This window comes from Eumetopias jubatus, unplaced genomic scaffold, assembly GCF_037043125.1.
Source record: "Eumetopias jubatus isolate StellerSeaLion01/CBP00866 unplaced genomic scaffold, mEumJub1_p1.0 scaffold_1, whole genome shotgun sequence".
NCBI lineage: Eukaryota > Metazoa > Chordata > Mammalia > Carnivora > Otariidae > Eumetopias > Eumetopias jubatus.
In genome coordinates this window covers 204,597,369-204,616,810 of record NW_028274807.1, presented here as the reverse complement: position 1 = coordinate 204,616,810, position 19,442 = coordinate 204,597,369, and the positions used below count along the sequence as shown (strand labels likewise).

The window sequence follows — 19,442 nt, the reverse complement described above, 5'->3', positions numbered from 1 at the left end:
ACTGCCCTGGGTTCGGGACATGATCCCAGCGTCCTGGGATCGAGACCTGCATCAGGCTCCCTGCCCCGCGGGAAGCCTGCTTCTCCCTCTCCCACTCCCCCTGCTTGTGTTCCTGCTCTCACTGTATCTCTCTCTGTCAAATAAATAAGTAAAATCTTAAAAAAAAAAAAAAGAAAGAAAGAAATACCTGTTTTGTTCCCCCCCCCCCAAGGGGAAAGGCCTACAACAATGCGCATCAGCTGCAGCACTGAGGGATTTGTATTTTGAAGTAAAAATAATGCAAGGCCTTTATTGTTCAGAATCAGCATTCCACTCCAGAATTAGGGATGGTTGAATGAGGAACTGCTGCACAGCGCGGGACACCAGAGCTGATGAGGGAAAGGCCTTAAACCCTTCCAAGTCCCACCCCACTCAAAGTAAAGGCCAGACTCCGCCCCAGAGCCCCAGGCCCCCTAGCCACCCACTTCCCAACAGCTACCTCCCCATCTCATCTTGCTCCTCCAATTAGATGCTCCCTTTGGTTCAGGTGCAATCCTGCCTCAGGGGCTTTGCACCTGCTGTTCCCTCTGCCTGGAGCACTGTTCCCCAACCTCCTTCTAAACCTGGCTCACTCATCCCCTTCAGATCTCTGATGGACACCCACCTCCTTTCAGAGGTTCCAATTTCATGTCACCTCCCTATCACATCACCGTATTTCTCCTTCCTGACACATCGCCTATCAGAAATAATTATTTGAGGAGCGCCTGGGTGGCTCAATCAGTTAAGCGTCCCACTGGATCTCAGCTCAAGTCTTGATCTCAGGGTCATGAGTTCAAGCCTCTCATTGGGCTCCATGTTGGATGTGGAGCCTACTTAAAAAAAAAGAAAGAAAGAAAAGAAATAATTATTTAACTTATTTATCCATTAGCCATCTGAGAGCTCTGAGAGACAGGGATTGGTGTCCCCAGCACCTAGACCTGTGGACACAGTAAGTGCCCTGTGATGGCATGACATGTATGAATGAATGATCGGAGAGAGGGTGACTTTGGCCCGGGAGGTTAGGGCAGACCTCCCTCGAGAAGTGACATTGAGCAGGAGCCTGACAGAGAAGGAGCTGGCCAGAGGGAGAGGTGAGGGAACAATGCTCCAGAAAGGGGGAACAGCAAGGCGTCTCAGTGCCTGGCTCAGGACACACTCTTCTCAAATGTTACCTGTGGCAATTATGTGATCCTCACAAAGAGCCCATTTTACCCATGAAACAATAAAAGCTTAGAGAAGTTAAGAGACTTGAAGTTGTCAATATCCATCTCTAGGGGATACCAAGGTGGTGTGGTGGATCTGGCCCAGACCTATGGGGATCAGGGTGTGGAGAGGGTGGTGGACATGAATCAGAGAATCTCTGAGAACTTCCACCAGTGCCAGCCTGGGGGGGGGAGTGGATCTGGGAGGACTTTGCAGGGGAGCAGATGCTGAGCTGAGACCCAACGGGTGGAGGAGGAGCAATCCAGGTGGTGGGCACAGTATGTGCAAAGGCCCTGAAGTGGGGCCACAGTGTGGGGTATGGAAAGCCAGCATGGGTGGAGTGCAGTCGGTAAGAGGGAGACGGAGAGATGCCTGTGGCCCAGATTGAAGGGGCACATATGTTCTTATAAATCCGTGAAGAAAGAAACAGAGGGAAGTAAGGTGAAACGCTGAAGGCAGATGATCTACCAGGGAGGTTATAGCAGAATTTTATTTTCTTTTGTATTTGTTTACATTATTTCCAAATTCTCTACAGTAAACACGTATTACTTATAACTAAAAGGGGAGGGAGAAAAACATTACAAATAAAAATCCCCTAAATCTCTGCCTTTTACTTTTTTTTTAAGCTTTTATTTATTTTGAGAGAGAGAGAGAGAGAGAGCGCGAGCACATGGGAGGCGGGGCAGAGGCAGAGGGAGAGAGAATGTCAAGCCGACTCCATACTGAGGGTGAGCCCGACGTGGGGCTCCATCCCAGGACCCTGAGATCATGACCTGAACCAAAATCAAGAGTCCCACGCTTAGCCGACTGAGCCACCCAGGTGCCCCTAAATCTTTGCCTTTTAAAAGTCCAGAAGGAAATGTACTAAGTTCATGACCCAGATGAATTTTAATTGTCCTTTTGTGGAATTTGATCATTACTTGTGATGATGATGAATTATCAGTGGAATGGAATTATCAATGGAATTATTCAGGAATGAAGCCAGCTGTTCTTGAAGCCGGGGGGCGGGGGGGGGCTGCTGCTCGATGACTTGGGTCTTGTTATAATTCTCCAGGCACAGAAGGAGGGGCGGGTGGGGGAGATACTGAGGCTTCTGGAGGCGGGAACAGAACGTGATACTTAAGCAGAGATGCCTCTTTTGCTTCGGGCAAGGCAGGCCCCTTCAGCGCCAGCCCGACCAGGCCAGGAGCCTGAGAAACAGCGGGAAAGGCAAGGAGAATCCAGGGTTCACCCCGCCTCCCTTCCGTGCCTCCGTCCACCAGGGGACGCCGCTGGCAAACATCCTGCTCCCAGCTGCAGAGCCTTGAGCAGGCACCAGGACCCATTTGCAACTCCGTTTCCCCATCCCTGAGGTGGGCATGGCATTAATTTGGGGTAATAGGGTTTATTTAACCCCAGAGACACGTTCAATGCCCCCACATTTCTAAGATATTTTGGAAAGGTCACAGCCACCACCCTCCAACCACAATTTACCCAAGTACTAAGATCAGGCCATAGAGGAGAGACTGAGGCCCAGAAGGAGCTATGACTTGGAAGAAAGCTTCAGAGGCATCCTTCCCCCTATCGGGAGTCTGGAGGCAGCCTCAGAAACAGAGACCTGCCATGGGGGGGCGGGGAGGAGAACGCTGTGCTTTGTTGCTGTTCTATAAGAGGAAGAAAGTGGGGGGAGGACCCAGCAGGGGGTCCTGGGGCTAGGGAGAACAGAACCCAGAGACCCCAAGACAGAAACTACAGTGACTTGAAGCCAGAACCGGTGCACAGGCAGCCACAAGCTAAGTCAATCTTCAGAGACAATTCCCGACACAGAACCCTGTCTTTCCTGCCCCTTACTGCTCCCCACCAGAGCTCCTGAGCCAGATTTGGGTCTGGACAAAGTTTTGGGGCTAAAAATTCTCCCAATCAAGTTTCCATTCTCTTGCATGGAGCTGCCTGGCAGATGAAGGGGAGGCGCCTGAGGGGAGTAGGTCTCCTGGGACTGACTTGCCACCCCCAGGTGCAGGGCTACCCTAGAAGCACACAGCAGGCGCAAGCCTGGCACATAGTAGCCGCCCAATAAATACGTGATCAAGAGTGGAAAGATAAAGTGATGGATTGTGCGTCCAGAATGACCACTGGAGAAGGTGGACAAGGGGCCTGGCGGATATCCTCTTTCCACACCGGAGGTGGAAGCCCAGGAAGGAGATCCCAAGGGCGCTGGAAGAGGCTGCCCCCAGCCCAGCCCCCCGAAGAGCTCTCTCGGCAAAGTCCACGGTCAGGCTGGACCCCAGCCAAGTGCCTCCAATTTGACCCCAAGGTCTGCCTATAACTAGAAGCCTGGTTGTCTCCCTCAGTGGGGAAGGGGGGTGGAAGGGGGGAGGCAAGGCAAGGGCCACCTCTTCTTGGAAGGTCCACCCATCTGCCAGGAGCCATTAGGTACCAAAGGGCTCAGCCATCACATTGGCCTCATGGTCCACGCAGGGCTTGCCCCCAGTCCTCTGGTTGTCCGCGAGTAGGGCCCCAGGGTCAGGGCTGGCGTCAGGGGCCAGAAGCTCAGTGTCAGGTGACTCCGAGACCTCCGTGTCCAAAGCTCCTTCCTCCTCCTCCTCTTCTTCCGCCTCCTCCAGAGTCAGCTCCAAGTGGAATCGGTCAGGGCCCACCTGCTCGGGGCTGCTGAGACCCACAGGGCTGCAGGGGATCTTGCTCTGGTACCACTCACGGTTGTCCTCCAGCGTGTCCAGCAGGTCCTGTGCGTCTGGGTGCACCAGATCAGCCCACGTCTCCCACAGTGGGTGCACAATGTAGTCAATGAAACCCACCTGCGGGTTGATATGGGGGGGTGGGGAGCTGTGCGGTGTGAGTCACCATGGAATCTAGAACCGGTCCGGCCTCCAGGCCTTTGCCCAGCTTGTTCCCTCTGTCTGGAATGCCATTTCCCAACTCCTACTCATCCTTCAAAACACTCTTCAAACAACCCCTCCTCTAAGGACTCTCCCTGGCCCCTTCTGGACACCGCCCCCCCGCAACCACTAAATCTTTCCTTCTATCCCAGCCCTGACCCCTCACGGCTGGATGGATGTGTCCCCCAGACTGGGAGCCCCTTCAGGGACCCCCATATCACCCAAAACTGACATTTCCCAGCTCCACCAGGGCAGATCCCTCTCCCTGCAGCCCAGAGAGAATGTGTCCCAGGCCTGACTCCACCCAGCCCAGTGCAGACCTCACCCTGAGGCCACTCCCCTTCCCTGGTCAGCTGTGGCCAAGCCAGGACTCCTGGGGTCGGCTCACCCGCCATTTCCCTCCCCTATCCCCCGTGTCTGCTGGTGGCTCAGCCCCGGGGGCCCTCAGACCTGGGACTTCTCCACTGAAGCGGTGTGCTTATCACACATGGGGCTGATCTCCAGGCCTGACTCCCGCTCCCGGTCGCCCTGCTGGAAGAACTCGGCCATGATGCGGTCCGTCCACCGGCGGTACAGCCCCAGTGGCTTGGTGGGGTTGCTGAGGTCCGCACAGTGCACCAGGTTCTGCAAGACCTGGGGAGACCACGGCTCAGGAGGGCTCTGGCCGGGCCACCCTCAGGCCTGGTAGCATCCCCAAGAGGCTGGCGCCCGTGAACACACCCATCTTACGGGGGAGGGGGAGGAAACTGAGGCCGGGGAAAGAATGGCTAAGGCATAGGCGTGGGATTCTAGGTGCCTCTGTTTCTTCAAGTTTGATGCATAGTCGGTGCTTCAGAAATAAAGCAAAATGAGAGCCATGGACCCCAGGGAGGCCCCAGGGCCCTCCCGGCCACACACCTGGATGCGGTCGGAGTAGTTGTCCAACAGCAGGACTCCAAGGCTTGTCACCTTCTTGGTCTCCACCATGGTCTTGAGGTCAGCCAGAAGGTTCATGTGTTTGGACATGTCTGTGGCCAGGACCTGGCGGGCAGACAAGAGAGGATGACAACTATGAGGACTGCACCTGTTCCATCCCTCACTCCCCACCTTCCAGGCACCGCACCCACTCTGACCCTAAGTCCCGTGAACCTCAGTTTCCTCATCTGTGAAATGGGGGGCTGTAACAAGATTCACTGCAAACCCAGTTCACAAGGGGAACTGAGTCAATGGTCCCTTCTCCAAGGTTGTTGGGTTCATGGGGTACATCCCACATATGGGACAGGGCAAGGCGGAGGGAGAGTAAACTGGGGGCTGAGGTGAGCTGTGCCTGGTGAGGCCCAGCAGAGGGTACGGCCTGTGCAAAGGCCCTGGGGCTGGATTAGCTGAGGAACATAGAGGAGGCAGTTGAGGCTGCAGCGAGTGAGTGCAGTAGCAAGGAGGGTGAGGATCGCAGTGGGTCTCAGGGAGGAGTGGGGGATTTATGCAGAGGGCCACGGGAGCCGCAGGTGGATCTAAAGTCAGGAAGGACCTGCCTTGGTGCTCCCCAACCACTCCCCTGTGGCCACCACGTGGCCAAAAGGGCTGTTTTCAGCCATTTGGAAGGAAGTTCAGCTCTGAGCACAGCTGTTTAAAAGTCAGCTGGAAAAAAAAAAAAAATCAACTTAACTGGACCCATGCAGAGCCAGCCCAGGAGTGATCTACATGCAGCCCATGGGCTTCTCTGAGAGTCAGATAAAAATCTCAGAAATTCTCCCCAAACCTCCCATCTGCCTCAGGGATGCACTCACTGGGCGCACCTATTGCCCAAGGCCCCAACTCCACCTCACCAAACTTTTAATTGCTCTTCACTCAGAGCCTTGGTTTCCTCTGAGCTATCCCCACATGCCGTTCCCTCCGCTGGGAACACTCCTCCCCCACCTCATGGCCCTCCACACCCTGCAGGCCCCACTGACTTCAGTGTTCCCTCCTGGGGAAGCCCTCCTCAACCTTGAGTATCCTCCCCCACCCCGGCTCTGTCTTCAGGTCTCTCATTATGGCTCTGCCTATGGGTCCACCTCCCTCACAGACCATGAGTCTCATAAAGGCCAGAACTCTACTGGTCATTGGCACAGGGAAAGCACACAATAGGTGTCCAATAAATGCTTGTTACATTAATGAATGAGGGCCGCCTGGCAGGCTCAGCTGGTAGAGCATGTGACTCTTGATCTCAGGGTCATGAGTTCAAGCCCCATTTTGCACGTGGGGCCTGCTTAATTAAAATAATAATAATAATAATAATTAAATTAATGAATTGAGGCACAAGACCCCAAAACTTAATGTTGTGTTCCGATCTGAAAAATATCAAATGGGAAGACTTAGGTTTCGAAAAAATTGTACCTGAAACCCCAGAAACAGTGTGTGAAGTGCAGCCAGGACTTAATTCTGGCGACCCTCGCCCAGGGCTTGGATGGTCATTACCCCATTTTACAGAAGAGGAAGCTCAGGTTCACAGTGGATGGCTCATGGCCAGGTCCAACTGAACCCTCAGCCAGGCCAAGATCACCCCATCCCATTCCTAGCTGTGGCCTCACCATGTCGATGACCATCCTGCGCAGACTCAGCCTCTGCTTGGAGCTGAGGTTCTGGAAGATGTCGCAGTTCTCTGCCTGCAGCAGCTTGAAGCCCACGGCCAGGTGGTGGTTCTCCAGCACAGAGGCATCATTGTACATAAGTGCAAGCTCTGAGTCTGCAGGGGAGGCAGAGAGCCTCAAGACCTGTGCACCTGCCCACTCCACCCAAAGGCAGGTTTCCCAAGCCCTCGGCAAACTCCTACTCATCTGTGGAGCCCCTGCCTCTCATGCCTTCTACTCCGTGAAGCCTTCTAGAATTCGGTCTTTCCCCCTAGCCCTGCCCTGACTGCAGGACTAGGGGCATCTGTGTTCAGCTCTGCCTCCTCGAAACTGGGGACTCCTTGAGGCCTTGGCATGGCAGGAGACAGCGCATACTGAGTGCTGCTTGATTGAACAACTGAGTTGTCATCTTATTACTCTGAGATCATTGAGTAAGAAGGCTCCACTCTTGTCCCCAGCTCTCCAAGGATGTATACAGGAGGCACCCAATAATTATTTGACTGAGTTCTTCAGAAATGTCAAAGGACTCTGAGCTTTAAAATCTTTGTGGCCCAGGGCAGTTCTGCCACAGTTGTTATTTTCTCATTTATTGAGCACCTACTGTGTACCTGGAACCGCTCTGAGCACCTAAGGGAGGGATGGTCTCCACCCTTTCACAAACAGGGAAACTAGGCTGGGAATAGGAGTGGGTGGGCCCGAGATGATCACATGACTGACAGGTGGCGGCAGGGCCCCGCCCCCAACTCACTGGTGTTAATGAGAAATTGGTTGGAGACCCCAGGATGGTCCACGTCATGGATGGCGCTTGCAAAGATGGCAGCCAGGATTTCCAGGTCTGTGAAAACGGCCTGAGCAGGTGCGAGGCATGAGAGGTAAGGGGTGGGCTCTCTGCCACCTGCACCCACCCTGGCTGCCTCTAGCCTTAGGGTAGTACCTCGAGGGCAGGTGTGGCCAGCAGCACATGCGTGGACTGAGCCACATCAGCGGCGTGTAGGCTGTTGTGGTAGGCCACATCAGCATGATAGTGACTCTCCAACGTCAGAAGGTAGGTAACAAGTGTTTCCGCTGGGATCTGAAATCTCTTGAGCAGGTCCCGTTCCTGGTCCATCACAGGCCTCCAGTCACTACGCCTTCTCTCCTTCTGAACTCCTATCCATGCCTCAAATGCCCCCTCTTCCAGGATGCCCTCCCATCTCTCCCTCTGAATTCCCTTGGTCCCTGTCCTTCCCGTCTGGTCTATCCCAGACCTCACAAGGCTGGGGTTATCTTTGTCCAGCTGTTCCCCCCAAGACTGGGTCTCTTCAGGGCCAGGCTCAGAGCTGAGGCTTGTTGACAATGAATTTTTCAACATGAAAAATCCATCCTTCAATATGCAGCTTAAGTTATGCCATTCAGGGGTATCAGGGAGGATTTGAAAATGAGTGTCCCCGGAGGTCTTGGGGTGGGAAGATGTGAAGGAAAGAAACTCCAGTCGCCCTGCGAGGGCAGGTAGGTACCTGAAAGATGCTGAATATGATGGTTGTGAGGGGCCGGTTCCCACTTAGCTCTGCCACCTTGAACACATCAAGCCCCCACTTGTTGGTGTCTTCCAGTTCCTAGAATGTGCAGAACTGGAGCTTAACTCCAGCTCACCTTCCTCGGGCCCTGGACCCTTGACACCCCCCACCAGGCCCCAGGTCCTACACTGAGCCCCAACTACCCAGTATATAAGCGGGTAAACTGAGGCCCAAGATAGGGCATCCAAGCAGAGCCACGACTCAAACTCAAGTCTCAGGATTCCAGTTGGGGACCCACCTTGGCCAGCTGCCCCTCCTGGTCAGTCTGGACCCCAAAGCGTGGGATGGTGGCTGCAGAGAGGCTGGCACTGTGGGGGACCCCACGCAGGCTGCTGATCTGGGACATGGGCCTTGGGGTCTCCATGGGGGTCACCCTGGGCAACTCCATCTCAGTCTGCTGGTCTGTAGACGGAGCAGGGTGGGGCTCAGGGAAACTGATTCAGAACTGCTGGGGTCACCCTGCCTAGCCTCAGGTCCTGGATCTTGCCAAGCCTCAGGACCAACCTATTTCCTTTTTACCTGGATCAAAGTAAGCTTGGAGTAAAGTCCCTATCTGGCCTATAGCTACTACCCTTCTCCTCTGTTCATGGCTGATCTCAGGGACCCCTTCTGTTTGACATTGCCCTTGGGTACCTGGGGTTCAGTATTTTTCCCCAAACAGCCAAATGTCCTTTCCATCTCCCAATCTGGAGACCTAGCTGTCTCCATGTTCACTCCATGTACCCCCTTGGAAAACTTCTACACATGCTTCAGAACCCTAGCTTTAATGTCCTGCTCCTCCTGAAAGTTCCCTCTGTTCTTCCCTGTGGTCCATCTCTGACCCCTGGGGTTGGAGGTGTCCATGTCTGGCTCTGTCTTCCCCAGATCGAGGTCTGTAATACAAGACTTTCTTTTTCCTCCTTCTTCCTACCTCTATGATGTTGCCCAAGCAGTGACCCACCACAGCTCACCCAGGAATGTTTGGGAGATGTACTCGGACACCTGGTTGCCAGAGCGGCTGGTTTCGGACAGGTGAGTTAACTCCCGGTTCAGCATCCGCTTGAACTGCAGGAGAAGGTGAGGGCAGTGATGATGGGGGCACTGTGGGCAGAGGCAAATGATCTCGGCTATCTGGTCCTCCTCACCTTGTTGGAGGCCATTTCCCCCACTGAGTGCCGTGTCTGCAGTGTCTCCAGCTGATCCAGACACCAGTCCAGCTCGTCCAGTGTCTCCAAAGCCAGCTTCTGCCCAGTGTCCTCTGGGGGCCAAGCTGGTCAGGGGCTGCCTCAACCCCCCTGGGGGACCCTGTGCCCCTCATGCCTCTATCTCTGCATCTGGACCCTGGAGCCCTTCCCAATAAGGCCATTAAGGACCCCAGGACCTGAGTGATAGATCTGTTCCCAAGTAGCTGTGTGACCATGAGCAGGTCTGTGCCCTCCCTGGGCCTTGGCCTCCCCATCTGTAATATGGGCGTGGAAGACTCCATCCCCAAGGGTGTTTTGGGGATTACAATTAGCAAAGCCTAAGGATTCATGGGCGGAGTAGGTCACCATGGAGAGGAAGTTCACAGCTGTCCAGCAGTGGGAGGAAGGAATAGGAGCAGGCACGTTACCTGTAGGTGGAGGGGGCTGACTGCCAATTAGGGGGTTCTCGACTGATGCCTGCCTGCAGTAGGGATGGCCTCCGTCACTCATACAGCCCTGCCTTCAAGTCTCCCAGGCCCCGCTCCCACCCAGCATACCCCACCCCTTTCCGGCGAGTTGCTGGCCGCATTCCTTCCGGTCGGGCCCTTCCTTAGCCGGGCCCACCTTGTCTTCAGGCCCCGCCACTCCAGGCCTGGTCCCGCCCCCTCCGCCAGCCCAGCCCGTCTCTCCCGCAGGCCCCGCCCCGATGCCTGCGCTTGTAGGCCCCACCTCGCTCCGCCAAGCCCCGCCCCCGCCCCGCCCTCTGCGTACTTGGCTGCCCCGCGGCCTTGCAGGTGGGCAAGGGCTGCGACGTTGCTCCGAACTGTCCTCAGACTGGCTAGGACCTGTCGGAAGGGGCGTGATCAGCGCTGGAAAGCAGGGGTCGGCTCTGCCTGCTTGGCTCACGGGAGGAGGGGCAAAGGGTGGGCACCCACCTGGGCAAAGGGCGTCACAATCATGTCTTCTCCATGTCTGCGGGGAGATGGGACATCAGGAAGGGCGGCCAGGAGAAGACCTCACGCTGGTTCCCATCTTCCAGCTTTTATCCATACTATGTCCTCACCTCAGCGCGTCCTCCCCTCATGACTCCTCCTTTGGGTGTTCTTTTGCTTCCCGAGCTCCCCTCACCTGTCTCTTCCCCATCTCACAAATAGGGAACCAGGGGTGGCAGAGATCTTAATAGAGGCAGGGTGGAAATTACTGTATTTCTCTTTTCCTTTTGGCTACCAGGAATCTCAAATCAAGGTGTTGGTTCTGTTGCTGCTAATTGGACTTAATGTCTCCAGACTGCCACCCAACCCCAGCCTCAGCTCAAGCACAGACAATTACCGGATATCATTCTCCGCATGCTCGACCGCATAGGTGAGCTGTCTGGAAAACACCTACTTAAACCTCAAAGCCCAGTTCAAATGACCATTTGAAGGAGGTATGCTGAATGGAGGAATTAAGAAAGGAGGGAAGAACAGGGAGGTGTCATCCCACCAGCCTTGGACTCACAGATCGCTAGCCACAGAGGAGTTCCGGGACATGGCCTTGGGGGAGAGTTCGTAGTCACTGTCGGAACGGTACAGGAAGGACTCTCGCCTCTGGCTGTGCTGAGCAGGGGCCTGGATGACCCGGCCAAGGCCAGGCCCAGCCTGAGGGTCCAGGGTGCTTCTCCCGCACGAGAATCCATTTTCCAGGTCAAAGCTGAAGGCAGATTAGGCTTGGTCAGAGCCTCGGGTCCTGGCATGTGGATGCCTGGCTGTGGCCCACACCTGTAGTGTCACATCCTCCCTGGGGCTTCGATGGGTTGGACAGAAGTAGCCTCCAGTTTGTGCACCTGCCCCACAGTCGCACCCCTGCCCAGGGGACCTGTACTCCTCATTCTTCTGTCTCCACATCTGTACCCCAGAGCCCTTTCCCCTGGGACCAATCTGGACCCCGGGACGTGAGTTTCCGATCTGTCCCCATGTGGTTGTGTGACCATCGGTAGGTTTTGGCCTTTCTCTGGACATCAACCACCTGGTCTCTAATGTAGGCATGGTATACTCCTTCCCCAACAGCGCTTTTTGGGAGTAACAACAGAGCACGAGCGGACTGCCGTTGTGTACCTGTACTACTGAACAGTAAACTAAGGTCTGTGTCGCATGATAAATTCACTGGGACAGCAAACAACCTCCTGGGCTTTCCTTTCTAGAGGGAGCCTGGGTCCAGCTTGGATCTGACATGCTCCAAGCCTCCCCCAGCCAGCTCTGGCCATGTTCCCGATCACCTGTCCTCACTCCCAGCTCCCAGGCCCCACGCTCATTCCATATGGCCCTGCCCCAACCTTGTCGACCATGCCCCCAGCTCAGTTGGCCTTTCCTCAGTTTCCCCACTCCTCTGCTTCATCTTAGGCCCAAACGCTCTGCCTGTTACCTTTCCCCTAACCCTAACCTCTGCCCGCAGCACCACCCTCTGCCCAGGGCCCCTTGTTCCGGTAATCCCCAACACCCCCTCCCAGCTCTCGGCCCTGTGTCTCGGTCAGGCCACACCTGGACTGGGTAAGGGGGAACTACACCCCCATCCCTTGGGATTACAGATCAGAGAAAAAGTGGGAGGGGCCCGGGGGAAACAGAAGTTCAGGAGTGGAGTTAGTAGGAGAGAGAGGGGCTGCCTGTGTGCGGGTCATGGGCTTTTGAGAAGGGAGAAGGGGATAGGCAGGAGAGGCGGAGCCAGGAAGACACCGGGGACCTCCCAAGACACAGGGCTCCTGGCCAAGGGCCGGTGTCCACCTGGTCCCCTGCCAAGTGACCCCATCGCAGTCCACCCGGCGGGATCAGCACCTGCCAGAAGACTCTGAGCCGGGGATTCGGCTCAGACCGCAGTGGGGGTGGGGGATTCGACAGGATTCTGTCCAGTTCGGCTGGATTCGGGCCGGCTCCGTCACGTACAGCCACGTTTGACCCGATCTGGGTCTGATCACACATGTTTGGGCCTGCTCCAGATAGGTTCTGGACCAGATAGGGCCTCGGTGGGTTGGGCAGAAGTAGCCTCCAGTTTGTCCACCTGCCCCCACAGTCGCAACCCTACCCAGGGATCCTGTGCCCCTCATTCCTCCGTCTCCACATCTGTACCCCAGAGCCCTTCCCACTGGAACCAGTCTGGACCCCGGGACATGAGTCGCGCGAAATCGGTAAGATCCGGCTACGTCCGACCCGGCTCAGGCAGGTTCGGAGGCATACGGGCATGTTCGCCTAAATCCGGCTGCGCGAGGTTTACGAGCAAGCCCGGGAGGCCCTCGGCCCGAGTCGGGCACTTTCGGCCTAGTCCGGCCTCACTCGGGTATGTTCGGAAATAGTCGGCTATGTCCGGCCGCTCTCGGCCTTTTCGAATTCGGCGCTTCCAAGAGAATGACCAGACCGCTGGGGCTTCCGAGCTCCCGCTTCGTGACGTCACCCTGAGGGGCGGGTGCCTCTTAACCCTATCCTGCCCAGGCCGGGGCTCGGAGGCTAGCAAAGAGACACTCAGGAGGGCCCGCGGCAGCGGATACCCAAACCTGCCCTCGGAAGGGGAGCCCTGGGAGTGGCTACCCCCTACCCCTCTCTTGCCTCTCGCCAAAGTTTCTGGAAGAGCAAACCCATGGATCGATAGGGAAACTGAGGCCAGGAGAGGCAACAGGGTGCTGGATTAGAATCCAAGTAATGGGTGCGGAGGGTTAAGGGCTGGGCGGGGATTTTCGCGCCGCGAGAAAAGCTGTTTTTCTTTCTGCTCTAAACTTAGCCGGGAGCTGTGGGGTCAGACCGTGGTTCCATGACGCGGGCGGCGCGGGGCGAGGTCGCCTGGACTGTGGGAACCGTGCGTCTGTCCATCGGTTGGATAGATAAACTGAGGCAAGGGGGCCTCAGAGGGACCCCATCCTCCTCCAGCCTCACCTTCTGGGACCGAGGGCTCTCCCTCGACGCCCCTGAACTCTCTCTCCGGAACCCTCCGTAGGGACCCCTCTTCGTAGGCGTCTGGTGCGCTGGCGGCGCTCTCCGGGACCTGGGACACCCCGCCCCTCCCGGACTGAAAGGGCGCCATCAAGGACCACGGTCACGATTGCCTCTACCCTGCCAGCTGTCACTGGCCGTGTGACCTTGGTGAAGGGACCTTCAGTCCCTGAGCCGGCAGGTGCCAAATTATCAAGTGAGTGCCAATGTGGCACGAATCCAGAGCAAGGTGCCAGATACAGTCGGCGCCCACAAGCCCCACCTCCGACCCCAGCCTCGACCCCGTGCCCCACGAGGTCACAGCTTCCTGAAGGGGTCGGGATTAGAACCCAGAACGGTGGATGAAGTCTTTCTAGGACGCAACCGAGTGGGGCTGCGAGGAACCGGCGCTCAGTCAGCGCAGGTCCGCTTTCTGCGTGGGACTCGCAACTCGCCCTCTTACACTGCGAACACCCTGCTTCGAAGGCCCCCAGTCAAATCAGGTCTTCCCCTGTAGACACGGAAGGCTTGGTGTTTGGCCCCCGGGCCATCTCGTTGTTGGCTCCGGGACTGACTGGGGAGCGAGAACAAGGGGAGGAGCCATTCCTCCTCCCCTCCCTCGCAGGGCGTTCAGCAGGCTAGGGTCAGGAGGAGACGTGAGCCTCAGCCCGTCCTGCTCTGGGCCACACAGCAGGAAAGGGACAGACGCTGGTCCCCCGGGCCTTTGTACAGGCAGCGGGTGGAGGGAGAGACATACAGAGATAGAGAAAGACAGAGTCTCCAAGTACGAGAGACCGAGATGGGGCAGGGGGAGAGAGATACGGAGAAAGAGAGGGAGGGGCAGAGCGTCCCTACCCTGATTCCCGACCCGGCTCCAGCTGTCCCTGACCTTGCCCTTCCCACCTCCAGCCTAGCTGTTCTGGTGACCCCCGCCGGGCCCTCCGTCTCGCCTCACCACAGCGGATGGGCCACAGTGAAGCGCCGCTGCAGGCGGATGCTCTGGTTCACCAGGAGTTTTCTGAAGAGCCCGGGGGAGCCGCGCGGGGAGCCCCGAGGGGAGCTGGGCCCGGGGGCCGGGGCGGGCGCGGGGGGTCCCTGCATCGCCAAGAGCGCGTGGAGGCTGAACCCAGCGCAGGCTGCGCGGGACCTTTTCTGGACAGCCGCGGGGGCGGGGCCCGGCGGGGAGGGGGCAGAGGGCGCACCGGCTCCGCCTCGCCGCTGGACCTCTCCGTGATGCCCCTACCGGGACAAATGGGGAAACTGAGGCACTGAGCTGGCCGCAACTCTCTGCTCCCTCCCTTTGGGGGTGGCCCCGTGGGTCCCAGGACCTGGATCTTAGCCACTTCCCTCTGTCCACATGGCCCCAATTAGGGCAGCTTGTTGGGTTGACAACTTGGCGGAAGAGTGAAATGCGGAAGTCAGAAAGGGAAGTGTCCTCCATTGTGAGAGGGTCACCGAGGCACGGAGTTTGCCAAGGGGCTGCTCAGATCCCGTGCAGTGTTTCCAATACCCATCTGCCCATTTTCCATATGTTGAATATGAGGCCTGAAGCCTCCAAGGGCTGCCCCAAAACTACAAACCCTTAACCCTTTACCAGGTGGGGAAACTGAGGCTTGGAGAGAGGTAGTAACAGGCACGTGGCTTTGCTCCAGGAGAGCGGGTTCGAACCCAGCTCCCCCTCTCCCGGTCTCCCTCCACAAGTCCCCACATGACCCCCACCCGCTCTGACATTCCCCAGGCCCTGTCTCTGGATCCTTTTCCCTCTCTTGCTGTCTCTACTGGACAAACATCCGCACTCCACTCCCGCCAGATCTTCCGTCTGTGTAGCATCAGCTGCCTCTCCCCTGCCCCAGGAAGGACCCCAGCGGGCCTGGAATGGGAGATTCTGGGGCTTTCAGGGATCTGTACTACGTGCTCTACCCTCTGAATGCTGGCGTTGGGGTGGCCCTGCCCCGTTCCACAGAAAAGGAAACCAAGTCTCACCTGAGACTTAGTGGCAGGACCTTGAATGCCCATGTCTTTTTTCTTTTTTTTAAAGATTTATTTATTTGACAGAGAGAGACACAGCGAGAGAGGGAACACAGGCAGGGGGAGTGGGAGAGGGAGAAGCAGGCTTCCCGCCAATCAGGGAGCCCGATGTGGGGCTTGATCCCAGGACCCTGAGATCATGACCCAAGCCGAAGGCAGACACTTAACAACTGAGCCATCCAGGCGCCCTTGAATGCCCATGTCTTAAGCAGAGGCAGCTGAGGCCCAGGGAGGCTGGGCCTCTCAGCTGAGGCCTCACACAAGTTCTAAGTCCAACGGTGTCCCTGCTGGGGGATGACATTCCCTCCCCTGCCTGGGCTGTCCCAGGGGACTTCACGCATTTTGGGGTCCCTAGGCAAATGGCACCCACAGTTCTGACACTCCGAGAGGAATGTGATATACAATGGGGTGATTAGAGCTTCAGTGGAGGAACCTGAGGTGCCACAGGGAGGAGACTCTGACTCTCTCCTGACTCCCAACCATCCCATGGTCCCCATTGTACAGGTGAGAAAATGGAGGCTCAGAGAAGGGGCACACCGGGGCCCAGCAGTGCAGAAAGTCTCAAGGACCTGGCTGGGAACCCCCTTCTGCCCCCATGGCCCTGCAACCGGACACCTGGTGGGAACCAGACTTGCTGTCCCAAAGTCAAAAATACCATCTGTAGTTGCTGTGGCTGAACCTAATTATAGCCAGTCCCCAGGGGATAGAGGCTGCCAGGATCAGCCTGGTGGAGGCACTGGGGACAGGGTCAGAGGAGCCTCGATACCACCTCGGCCCCATGGGAGCAGCTTGTAAGGATTCCATGTCCCCAAGGAGAAACTGAGGCATGGAGAGATTCAGTCTCTCCCCAGAAGTCACAGACGTGAAATGGAAAGCTAAGACTAAATGCATCAATACAACTGCTTCCTACTTGCCTGGCGCTGAGCCAAGGGCGGCACATGTAAAAGTCATTTGATTTTCAGAGCAACTCTACAAAGTGGGGACTATCACGCTCATTTTGTGGATGGGGAAACTGAGGCACAGGGAGGTGGTGTTCACTTGCTTGAGGTCACACATAGCCTTGAGCGGCAGGGCCACGGTCAATCAAGCCTAGGCTGGAGGGCTCCCTAGCGCGTGCCCTCTCCCAATTAATGCGTAACTGACTCTATCCCCACTGAAGTCCCAGAGACTACTCTGACATTCATGTTTTATCAAGAGTTTTAATAGTTTAATGGTTTGAAACATTAATAGATTCAACTTTAAATATTTTATTAACAGTTTTAACAGTAATGCTCTATTAATAGCTTTTGGGATGGAGAAAATGAGCCACAGAGCCAAGACTCAGCATTTGAAGCCTGGTCGGCTTGACTCCGGGAGGCCCCAAACCCAGCCGGGTAAGAGGCTGAGGCTGAAGGAGGGGTGGACAGGAGGACCCCCATCCTGACTTTGTCCCTGTGTCCTGCCTGACGAGGAAGCGCCCAGCACTCTAGTGCCCTTAGCACATCGCGGACTGGAATTCCCCCACTGAAGCAGTCCGTCCTTTGGCAGACACTCTTCTCCTCTGCCACCAGGTGGCCCCAGTGAGACAGGCGGTGGGTGCTGTTATGCCCATTTTACAGACAAGTAAACTGAGGTCTGGAGAGGAGAGATGACTTGTCCAAGTCCCCATGGAGAATCTATTTTTTTTAAAGATTTTATTTATTTATTTGAGAGAGAGAGAGCGCATGAGCGGAGGGGAGGGGTAGACAGTGAGGGAGAGGGAGAGGGAGACTCCCTGCTAAGCAGTAAGCCCGACACAGGACTGGATCCTAGGATCCTGGGATCATAACCTGAACTGAAGGCAGACGCTTAACTGACTGAGCCACCCAGGCGCCCCCTCCCCCGCCCCCATGGAGAATCTAGACAAAGAGAGGAGAGCAGGGGCTGAGTCAAGGGTATATAGATGCTCACATGGGTCAGATCTCACCCTCCTCTGCTCCAGACGCTTCCAATGGCTCCCTGTTGCCCTTCCATCTCAATCCATACCTCTCTGAGGGCCTTGTGTGGCCTGACCCTTTTGAGGTCTGAACCTCCCCACCCCCCTCCTCTTGGCTCACTCTGCCCCAGCCTCATCCCCTTCCTTACTTTTCCTTGAACCAGTCAGGTTCACTCCCACCCCATGCCCTTGCTCAAATGTTCTCCTGCTCACTCTTCATGTTTTAGATCATAGCTGGAGCATGATCCCTCCAGGAAGCCCTCCTTGACCAGCTGGGTAAATATTCTCAGAGCACCCTTCCCTCATGGGTACAATTTTACATTTCCTTGTCATGATTACTTGATCTGAATCTGCCTTGCCCACCAGGCCCTCAAAGGCAGGACCTGCGTTTGCTCACAGCTGCGCCCTCAGTGTCTGGCATGCAGTAGATGCTCAATAAATGCTTGTGAGTAAATAGAGAGTCTCCTCCTCCCTCCCTTCAGCCACAGTGATCTGTGTTGAGCTCTTCATATATCTGATCCTCTTGAGTCTAAGGCTTTGCACATTCTGTTCATTCTGCTTGGCATATCTTTCCCTTCAATCCTCCTGGCTAAATTTTCTTCATCCTTCAGGTTAGGCTTAGATGCCACCTCTTTCAAGCCATCTTTTCTCACCTCCTACTCACCCAGTGCTGGATCAGAAACCTCCTCTGGGCTCCCCTGGCACCCTGAGCTCTCCCCATCACAACACAGATCACCCTGTGCTATCTCCACCTGGTGTAAGTGTCTCCACCATGAGCCTGTCAGCACCTGCTTGCCCATTGCTGTGTCTTCAGTACAGGGTCTGGCACACAGTAGGTGCTTAATAAATGCTTGCTGAACAAGATGCTAGGATCCTCCCAGACCACATGATCTGCCTGGGGCAGTGGGGAGGACAGCCAGATCTGGGAACCAGGCTCCCACAAAGAAAGTTCAAGACAAAATGTAGAAAATACAGATTCATGTTTGCATCCCACTGTCAGCACTGAGGTTCAGAGAAGCACTGTCACTTTTTTGGGACCACACAGTAGGTTGTCCTTAAACTCAGCTTCCCCAAGGGCTGAGCCCCTCCCCACACACCAGCATATATATGCACACGCACCCCTGTGAACACTCACAGGAACACAATCTCCTGCCTTCCAGAGCCACTTGGGGTCTCCCCCTAAGACAGGCGCAAACCTGTTTGTTCTTTCTTGAAGATGGAAAATCATGAGTCACTGGGAGTGGGGGCAGGAGGAGCTGAGGGATGGGGGAGCTGGTGGGGCCAAGGGGCCTGCTGGGTCACCTGGGAACAGCTCCCAACCCTCTGAGCCATGGGGCCCATCTGTCCCAGACGTATCCCAGAGCTGCTAGGGGACCAGGCTAGAAGTGTTAGGCCAGGGTTGTTGATTAAGTAAGAAGTCAGTGGCCCCAGGATGTCCATGGACCAAGGTGGGAGGAAATGAAAACCAAGATCCAGAGAGGAAAGGATGTCACTTAGCCTAACCTCAAACCCCAGACTCTGGATCTGGCCTTAGAGTCAGGTGGCTCCCCCTCCTATCCAAGGAGGGCCTGGGGCTCCTAGACCCTGCTCCTCACTCCTCCAGTTCCTCAGCCTTCCAGCCCTGAGACTCCCAACTCTGGTTCCTCTAAGGTCCCTGTTTCCCCTCTCTGTGTTTCTTTTCTGTCTCTATCTTATTCCCCTGCCTGCCACCCTTGGTTTATATGAAAAAGGAGGAGCAGCCCTCCCCCTTTACTCCCCCCTTCTCCATTCCATCCCTTCTGATGTGGAAAAAACATCCTGCTCCCCAAGAGGCTTCCCGAAGAGGCTTCCACTCCTCCCCGGGTGACAGGGGGCCAGACAGACCACAGAGAAGGCTCCTTCCCCAGTGCTGTGGACGGCCCCCGCCCTGGTCCTCTCATGCATCCTCCCCAAGGTGCCCTCAGATACTCATGGTGGCCACAAACCCCACAAACATCCTAGGACATTCCAAGATCTGGAGGACCCTCGGACATCCAACTGGATCACAGTGAAGTCACGCCCAGTCACACACCCATGGGCACCACAAGGGGAAACACATAGGCACGTACACACTCAAACACATCCAGTCACCCAGAGGCACAGCTG

The 19,442-nt window shown here is 56.1% G+C and overlaps 1 protein-coding gene across 1 annotated transcript; it reads right to left on the bottom strand.

The window, feature by feature from the left end:
• Nucleotides 1-1,686: 1,686 nt before the first annotated feature.
• Nucleotides 1,687-14,460, bottom strand: PDE4C (phosphodiesterase 4C). The gene is made up of 15 exons (XM_028087217.2): nt 14,292-14,460; nt 10,902-11,093; nt 10,340-10,376; nt 10,176-10,249; nt 9,833-9,885; nt 9,366-9,478; nt 9,192-9,285; nt 8,480-8,643; nt 8,182-8,280; nt 7,620-7,784; nt 7,434-7,533; nt 6,647-6,801; nt 4,995-5,117; nt 4,548-4,730; nt 1,687-4,016 (listed from the first exon to the last, which is right to left on the bottom strand). The coding sequence occupies exons 1-15, from the start codon at nt 14,435-14,437 to the stop codon at nt 3,630-3,632; spliced, it is 2,085 nt and encodes a 694-aa protein (XP_027943018.1). The 5' UTR covers nt 14,438-14,460; the 3' UTR covers nt 1,687-3,629.
• Nucleotides 14,461-19,442: the final 4,982 nt, after the last annotated feature.

What these genes read in the sequence shown, in the direction of transcription:
- PDE4C (XM_028087217.2), bottom strand. Translation starts at nt 14,437, where the DNA reads ATGCAGGGACCCCCCGCGCCCGCCCCGGCCCCCGGGCCCAGCTCCCCT. An exon ending in TCAGCCCCCTCCACCTACAG is followed by an intron (nt 9,479 to 9,832) that starts GTAACGTGCCTG and finishes CTTGGCCCCCAG; the next exon opens with AGGACACTGGGCAGAAGCTG. An exon ending in ACTACTCCGACCGCATCCAG is followed by an intron (nt 4,731 to 4,994) that starts GTGTGTGGCCGG and finishes TGGTCTCCCCAG; the next exon opens with GTCTTGCAGAACCTGGTGCA.